Here is a 9,365-nt window from a genome sequence, read left to right as displayed (position 1 = left end):
ATTCAAACCTGCAATAAAAGGCTGTTGTTCCGGCGATCAAGTCTGGTGCTTGTGTGTCTCACCGATCATTACAGTAGCATCACTGACACCTAGTGACCAGTGTAGAATACATATCACGTGTTTGATTGCATATTTGTATTTTACTTCATATAGCCTTTATTATGCTTGAACATGCTTAATTTAGGCAAAAATACATTAAGTTTGCTATTCTTTATTGTTTGATAGCGTGAAGCGGCGAAGGATTACGGTAGTATTTTATACAACATCTCCAGTTCCAAAGGCATGGAGCTGCTCTTTAGGAAGCGTCCCAAACTGTCTCTGCTGTTTGATGAAGAGTGGCGGGCTGTCCTCCTCGTTGAACCTCAATCTAAGAATTTTATCCGGTTTCAACATGAACAGTAAAAAACTTTGTTTCGACCGGAGGCAAAAAGTGCAACAAAACAAACAGGATTCAAGTAACACCTGATAAAATCTGGGAAAAACTACTTGATCATCAAAATGTTTGCAGATGTACTTCATACTGCGGGTGGTCCTTGGTTTACCAACCAGTCGAGTCAGGACTTCCAGTATGTTCTACCTAAATGAACGCCAACGTCACTCACACTCCACAGAACACATGAAGGACATCTACAGTCAAATATTAACAGAACGCCTGTTATCCCTGTGGGTGTCTTGCAAGCCTTTCTACCTTCTTAGAAGAATGTCCTTGTAACAGCACACATGACCCCTCCAGCATTTCTAAGCGTTCACTAATCTTAATGATGGTCACAACAGCCGAGCGGTTCGGACCAAAAGCGCGGCCAGTATTGGTGGGCATGTCTACTTCCATGGTGATGGCTTTCCTTTTCTTTGGCGCACTGCCGCTTGGGAGACGAAGTCCAAAAAGGACACACAACTGTAACTAGTTCTCGAGCATGTCTCGTGTTTACGAACCAAAATGAGTCTTCTCCCCCCCCCCCCCCCCCCCCCCATTTATAGGAGCGTGTTCGTAAACACCGCTACTTCTCACACCCTTCACATTTAAACGACTCTTTTTGTTACAGTAAATCTTCTCAGGGGATGATACTACAGAAACGTAACCTACTATGTTTTAGAGTAGCCAGTGTACAGCTTGTATGCATGGCCGAATGTTCATCTGGGGGCTCCAAGCAGCCCCAAATCCGCCCACAAGCCCCCCACCCCAACACACACACACCCATAAGCAAAACCTTTTTGATGCTGAATGAGCAACACTCATTCACGTTAGTACACAACGTTACTTACTCTCATCACAAGCATGAATGTCAAATTCATTTTATTCCCGTATTCATTTATTTCAACCTCTCTTTTCCATGGTGGAATATTAATTATACAACAGACCAGGGATATTCAAAATTGTTTGGTGAAGGGGGGCACATTTTCAGAAAAGTAGCTGGGACTGGACTTCTACTTATATGTACAGTATATAACATTCACTTTACACTTTTACTTCAGTAAATGGCAAATAAAGTCAAATATGTCAGAAAACCATAAACTGAAACAGACGCACTATGGTTATGCTAGTCAAAGATCCTCTATGACAGAAACCGTTTAAGGACATACGTTACTGCAATACAGCTAGGCCTGTATAAGACATTATGTTAATGATACTGTAAAGCACCGTGTATTAACCGCACCCCCATTTTCAGGCTCACGGCGGGAAAAAAAAGTTTTTACTTCATAAATGCTTGCCAACTCTTTCATCTCAAATCAACATGCGTAAAGGTACTAAGCAATTTCAAAAAGGAGAAATCTGAACTTCGGCATCTAGATCTTTAATATTATGGTTAAGCACAGATTAATCATAATTTAAAAATCAAAATAAAGAAATTTGCAATTTTCAGAGATGTTTTGATATCTTTCACTGCTTCTCTTTTTCTCTATTATTTTATTGCATTGCTTCAGTGTGAATTTGAATAAACTCCAACGTTGTATTGTATTTTACATTGGAAGCTTAGGTTAGCTTCAGTGTATATAGAGATCCTTTCACTGTGTGAAAATACTGACAGCCGCCAAATAAGTTAGTTGCATACACAAGCATTTTCAGCAACTGTACAGCAGAGGGCGCTAAAGTCAAAGCAACTGTCTGACCCACAGACGGCTATTCTAAAATGGACTTCTCGTCAATTTCTGCGTCTGGTCACAGACCTGTCATCGTGTATAAACCACACCCCGATTTTTTGCTTCTTACCAGTGGAAAAAAAGTGCAGTTTATACACGGTGCTTTACGGTACTCAAATAAAATCCTCTATATATGACAGGAGCTTGGTTGTATTCAAGGACAGACAGCAAAAGATCCTTTATATGGCAGGAATACTTTACGGTTTTAAAAGGACATACAGTACTGCAAAAAAAGCTAGTCAAAGATTCTCTCTGAGAGAGTGCTCTTCTACCTATTGGAAAAATGCTAGTCAAAGATCCTCAATATGACAAACACGCTCTTCTGTTTTAAAAAAGGACCTGCTACAAAAAAAAAAAACCCAAACCAAAACACTAATCAAAGATGCCGTCAGGGTTGGCCTCAGCCAGTGTGCTGGATCCCAATAAGCAGAGGAGAGATGAGTCCGTGTAACAAAAGTTTATTAACAAAAGAGACTCCCAGGGAGCAGAATACGAAAACACAAAAAGGTAAAAGTACAACAAAAAACTTCCGGGCAAGCCACAGGAAAAATATACAAAAAGTAAAGGCGATGCTAACACAGACCAGCAGGGAGAAAATGGAAAAACGAAAATGCACAGCGGTACTACCAGGCTGAAAAAAAAACAACAAAAACTCACTGAGACAACTAGCAGGAAGTAGATAGCAAAAAGTACAACAGAGAGTCACGCTGCTGGAATAGCCGAGCAGGGAACAATACTCACGAGGTACCGGGTGGCCAGAAAGTAACACGAGCAGGCGAGTAGCAAGCTAGCAATGATTAGCCACGTGTGTGCTGCTTCAGAAGCGGCTGCTAAATTGGCCGCAGGTGTGTTCCGGTGGCTCCTACCAGCCGGCCTTGCACTGCAACCAAGCACAGACAGGTGGCAGCAGAGCAGCACAACAGATCATGACAGATCCTCTACAGTAGTCTATAAGGTGCTCTGCTCCCTACTGCAAAAATACTAGTCAAAGATCCTCAATATAACAGAAGCGCTCCTCCATTTTTAAGGACCTTCTGCAAAACAAATAAACAAACAAACAAAACCCACACAAATCAAATCTCCTCTGCATGACAGAGTGCTCTGGTACCTACTGCAAAAATGCAGGGCAAAGACGCTCAACATAACAGAAGGGTTCTTCCATTTTTAAGGACCGACTGCAAAATAAAAAAAGAAAGAAAAAAAAAAAACACTAGTCAAAGATCATTTATTTGAGAGAACCACTCTCCAAGAACCACTCTCCAAGAGTGCTCTTCTGTTTTTAACGACAACCCCCCCCCCCAAACCTAAACAAAACACTAATCAAAGATCCTCTATAAGGTGCTCTGCTCCCTACTGCAAAAATGCTAGTCAAAGATCCTCAATATGACAGAAGCGTTGTTCCATTTTTAACGACCTACTGCAAAATAAAAAATTACACAAAAAAAAAACACTAGTCAAAGATCCTTTATTTGACAAAAGTGCTCTGCAGTTTTTAAAGACCTACTGCAAAAACACGGGACAAATATTCTCTCCAGAAGCGCTCCTCTGTTTTTGAGGACCTACTACAAAACAAAACAAAACACCAATCAAAGATCCTCCTCTGCAAGACAGAGTGCTCTGCTACCTACTGCACAAATACTAGTCAAAGATCCTCAATATGACAGAAGCGCTCTTCAATTTTTAAGGACCTTCTGCAAAAAAACAACAAAACCCCCCCCCAACACAAATCAAAGATCCTGTGTAAGACAGAGTGCTCTGCTACTTACTGCAGAAATGCAAGTCAAAGATCCTCAGAGAGAGAGCGACAGAGACAGAGTTCTTCTGCTGTCTTTAAAGACCTCCTGCAAAAAGAACGGTTGGAGTAAAATGCTGAAAATGCTTAATTTAGGAAACAAATCTGTAAGATCTGCTTAAATATGAATATTTTTCACTAATACTATTCAACCACAAGATAGCATGATTTATTCATAGATTTTTTGAAAAACCGTGATAGAGTGACGCCACAAAATTCGAAGCGCAATTCAGACCATCAAATTTAAATATTACTCAATGACAACACAACTGAACACAAAATGCAGTTCTTAAATGAAACTTGTAAAGGGAGAAAAAACTGCAAACCGACATGGGCCCTGTGTGAAAAAGTGGCCACACCTGTTAAAACATAACTGAGATTAATTGATTAACTAATTTAATCTATCAGTGTGGAAAAGGTTATAAAGCCATTTCTAAAGCTTTGGGACTCCAGCAAACCACAGTGAGAGCCATTATCCACAAATAGAGAAAACATGGAACAGCCGGCCATCCAAAATTAAAATGCGAGATACTGTAATGGTGATATGCGATACCAATGATTTCATTTCCAATCTGATACGGAGTAAAGTTCACACTGGTATCGGCAATAACAATCCGATAGCCATACTTTGTGCAAATTCACCTGTGTCTAATGTTTAAAAGTTGTGTATTTCATATCATAGCAAAAAGAACACAAGGCATTTAACTAATTTATTGATTACAAAAATTGTCACATTAAATAAATTATTAATTTAAATCCATTAATAATTTATTGATGTAATTCATTTATTTGAAACCCTGGAGTATACTGAGGTAGCTGTGCCATTCACAATACAGCTAAGCTAATATACAACAGAAAACAACAGGACAAAATATGTGAAAATGGTATTTTAAACAATCAAAAAAAAAAAAAACAAGCAAAATAAAAACGCCACTAAAATAAACAATTAATTATAAAGAACTACTACAAGAATGAAGTCTTTATTCACAATTCACACATGGCTCCATTTCCGATGGGTCATCCTTTCAACAGACAAATGTTACCCAAAATGACTGAAGTATCAAAAGTATCGATATTTCCATTTGTGAATCAATTTTAGAGCATGAAGACCTGGTATCGGACGTATGGATATTTCAGTATCGAGCCTCACCTCACTAGCAAGTAGTAGTTGACACATAATGAAGAAAACCATCTTATTTTGGAGCAGAAACATTTTTGAGATCATTTCCCACAACCATTTGTTGTAACTATAACCTTTTTTTTTTTTTTTTAAACATAAAATCATTCCACTCTGCTACATCAATGTGCAAAGTTTGTGATGTGGTAAGAATATTGCTTGCTAACTACCATAATTGATCTTTGGCATGCATGTGTATTGAGCCTGACATGACTAAAAAGAAACAACCATTCCAAGTCAAGTGTACGTCTAACACAGCACTTTTTCTACACTACATACAAAAAGACTTTCGGAGAGAAAATATGGATCCTGTCAGAAAGAGACGGTGTAAAAATATAGGACTTATCAATGCCGTCTTCTTCTGGCTTGCTTGTTTTTGTGCAATTGTCCGTTTCACAGTTGAGGATAAAACAGGACATTGTGGATTTTTTTTTCTTTTCGTGGCACAAAACACCTAAAACCAGATATATTACAGTGATGAAATATCAAATAGCGCATTGGGCACTGCATTGTTTTCCTCCCAAAGTCACAGAGAAAGAAAAAAAAACTTTCAGTGTCCCCCCTGCACTGAAAAAATACACTGAATGTCTTTTTTCACAGTTTCCTTATATTCTGCACTGGATTCCGTCCAGGTGAGTGAGGGCAGGTATTTCTACAGCAGGGAGCCAGTGGGGCTGCCGGGAAGAGGGGGGGCGTGGCTGTGGGAGGGGCTGGGCCGCACAGGCAGCAGGTCATAATGGCTGGGGATGTGGCTGTTCCTGGGGAGGTCGTAAGGGTTCTGAGGGTAACCGGGCGCCGCCACATCTCCGGCTTCTGGGATGATACTGATGGATGGCTCTGGGACAGACGACACCACAGATGTTATAATCATCAAAAAGATATTGTATTGATACGGAATCGTCAAATTCAAATGCTAATCCAGTTTCCCCCTCGTGAATCATGTAAGACAGCTGTGAACTCCAGCAAAAATGGGAAAAAAATTGCAATAATTTTACGATAATAAAGTTGAACAATTAGGAGAATAAAGTCCTAATATTAATACAAAAAAAATGATTTTCAAATTTTGGAAAATAGGTTGGGAAACAGTCCTACTATTACACGAAAAAGAAAACGTCCGTATATGTACACATTTGAAAAAAACCAAAAACAAAAAACAAACACCGACAGCAAAAATTGAAAAAAGGACTGTAAGAAGAATAAAGTCTTAATATTATGACGGGAAAAATTTCAATGTTATACTTCAAATATAAAAAAAAGGAAACTTTTTTTAAGGTCATATTGTTATGAGAAAAAGAAACACTTGAAAAAAAACAACAGAAAAAAATTGAATAAAAAGAACAGAATATCATCAAAATATTAGGAGAATAAAAGCTTGTATTTGTATTTGTATTTGTACTTTATTTATCCCACAGCGGGGAAATTCACTTGTTACAAGCAGCAAGCAAGATACGCAAGTAAAGAATACAGTGTAAAGAATACATAGTGACTACAACATGGTTCAGGTGGTGCAGGTGTTGTAGAGCCTGACAGCGGTCGGTATGAAGGACCTGCGGAACCTCTCCTTCTTACACCGTGGGTGTAACAGTCTGCTGCTGAAGGAGCCGCTAAGGGAACCCACAGTGTCATGTAGCGGGTGAGAGGTGTTGTCCATGATGGATGTCAGCTTAGCCAACATCCTTCTCTCCCCCACTTCCTCCACGGAGTCCAGAGGACCGTCCAGGACAGAGCTCGCTTTCCTGATCAGCCTATTGATCCTGCTCCTGTCCCTGTTCGTGCTGCCCTCTCTCCAGCAGCCCACAGCATAGAAGATGGCTGAGGCCACCACAGAGTCATAAAAGGTCCGTAAAAGAGTCCTGCACACACCAAAGGACCTCAGTCTCCTCAGCAGGTGGAGGCGACTCTGGCCCTTCTTGTAGAGGGCGTGGGTATTGACGGACCAGTCCAGTTTGTTGTTAAGGTGAACACCCAGGAATTTGTAGCTGTCTACCAACTCTATGTCCGCTCCCTGGATGTTCACCGGTGTGAAGAGAGATGTTTTCCTCTGGAAGTTAATGATCATCTCCTTTGTCTTGCTGGTGTTGAGTTGCAGCTGGTTAAGCTCACTCCAGCTGACAAAGTCCCTGATGACCGTCCTGTATTCCAGATTGTTCCCCTCTGAAACACAACCCACAATGGCTGTGTCATCGGAGAACTTCTGGATGTGACACTGTGAGGAGTTGCGTGTGAAGTCCGAGGTGGTGAGGGTGAAGAGGAAAGGGGAGAGCACCGTACCCTGAGGGGCACCTGTGCTGCAGAGTACCATGTCAGACACACAGTGACGGAGCCTCACATACTGTGGTCTGTTGGTGAGGTAGTCTATAACCCATGCAGTCAGGTGTTGGTCGACTCCCACACTCTCCATCTTCACTCTGAGTAGTGACGGCTGGATGGTGTTAAAGGCACTGGAGAAGTCAAAAAACATGACCCTCACAGCGCTCCCGCTGTCCTCCAGGTGTAGCAGTGATCTGTGCAGCAGGTAGATCACTGCGTCGTCTACTCCGATCCGAGGCCGGTAAGCAAACTGCAGGGGTCCAGCTGAGTGCCCACCAGGGGTCGCAGGTTCTACAGGATAATCCTCTCCATGGTCTTTATCAGGTGAGAGGTCAAGGCAACAGGCCTGAAGTGGTTAGGCTCCTTGAGACGCGGTGTCTTTGATATCGGGACCACACAGGAGGTCTTCCACAGGGCCGGGACTTTCTCCAGGCTCAGGCTGAGATTGAACAAGTGCCTGAGAACTCCACAGAGCTGGTCAGCACAGTCCTTGAGGATTCTAGGGTTGATGCCGTCCGGTCCCGGGGCCTTCCTTGCCTTGATCTTCTTCAGCTGACTTCTCACCTGATCATCAGTTATGGAGAGGGGGGTAGAGGATGGCTGGGATGGGGATGTGGGGGTGAAGAGTGGTGAGTGGGTAGGGGAGGGAGGGGGGGGCAGACTCAAATCTGTTGAAAAACAGATTGAGTTCATCTGCCCAGATCTTGTCCCCACTGGCTTGGTCTCTCCCCACTCCTTTACCATGGCCTGTGATGGTCTGCAGGCCTCTCCAGACTTCCCTGGCATTATTCTCCTCCAGCCGCTTCTCCAGTTTCCTCCTGTAGCAGTCCTTCCCCTTCCTGATCTTATGCCGGAGTTCCCTCTGGTCTCTGCACAGCTCCTCCTTGTCCCCCGAGTTGAAGACCCTCTTCTTCTTGTTCAGCAGGGCCTTAAATCTCAGAGGTCACCCAGGGTTTGTTGTTGGGAAAACACCGCACCAACTTGGAGGGCACAGTGTTCTCCACACAGAAGTTTATATAGTCTGTGATGCAGTGTGTCATGCTGTCAACGTCACTGCCATGGGGACTACAGAGCGCTTCCCAGTCTGTTGTCTGGAAACAGTCTCTGAGCCTAGCACTGCTTAATGTTACAAAAGAAAATCTTTTAATTTTTATTTTACAAGAATAGAATCGTAATATTAAAAGGGGAAAAATGGAATTTTAGAAGAATAAAGTTTAAATATGAAAAAAAAGATGTTATTTTTTTAAAAGGTCCTAATATTGTGATAAAGAACAAACAAAGAATGAAGTTGCAATTTTTGGAAAATTTGTCTGACAAAAAGTTTTAATATTACGAGAATAGTCAAAATTTTATGAGAATTAAGTCATCACATCAAGAGAAAAACGGTACCTTAAGCATTTGCAAAATTTCAAAAAAGAAAAAAAAAGAAGGAAAAGGGAGCAGTAATTTTATGAGAATAAAGTTATATATCGGCCGCACGGTGGTCTAGTGGTTAGCACGTTGGCCAACACAGTAACAGCTTGGAGATCGGGAAGACCTGGGTTCGATTCTCCCCTGGGCATTTCTGTGTGGAGTTTGCATGTTCTCCCCGTGTGCGCGTGGGTTTTCTCCGGGTACTCCGGCTTCCTCCCACATTCCAAAAACATGCATGTTAGGTTAATTGGCGACTCTAAATTGTCCATAGGTATGACTGTGAGTGTGAATGGTTGTTTGTCTATATGTGCCCTGCGATTGGCTGGCGACCAGTCCAGGGTGTACCCCGAAGTCAGCTGGGATAGGCTCCAGCATGCCCCCGCGACCCTAATGAGGAAGAAGCGGTATAGAAAATGGATGGATGGATGGAAGTTAAATATTGGGAAAATAAAGTCATAATATTTAGAGGAAAATGTAAAATCTTAAGAGGAAAAAAAAGTCGTAATATTATTATTATAAACCAATATTATAATA

The 9,365-nt window shown here is 41.7% G+C and overlaps 1 protein-coding gene across 4 annotated transcripts in view; it reads right to left on the bottom strand.

Annotated features, from left to right (window-relative positions):
- Positions 1-4,698: 4,698 nt before the first annotated feature.
- Positions 4,699-9,365, bottom strand: part of LOC129178507 (multiple epidermal growth factor-like domains protein 11) — a 164,034-nt gene continuing 159,367 nt past the window's right edge. For all 4 annotated transcript variants that reach the window (XM_054770793.1, XM_054770796.1, XM_054770795.1 and 1 more), the window contains one exon: positions 4,699-5,945. In XM_054770793.1, coding sequence (XP_054626768.1) covers positions 5,761-5,945 — 185 coding nt within the window. In that variant the 3' untranslated portion in view covers positions 4,699-5,760. The remainder of the gene's footprint in view (positions 5,946-9,365) is intronic.

Source organism: Dunckerocampus dactyliophorus, chromosome 3 (assembly GCF_027744805.1).
Source record: "Dunckerocampus dactyliophorus isolate RoL2022-P2 chromosome 3, RoL_Ddac_1.1, whole genome shotgun sequence".
NCBI lineage: Eukaryota > Metazoa > Chordata > Actinopteri > Syngnathiformes > Syngnathidae > Dunckerocampus > Dunckerocampus dactyliophorus.
The sequence above is the reverse complement of the archived record's forward strand: the minus strand, read 5'-3'. Positions and strand labels throughout refer to the sequence as shown.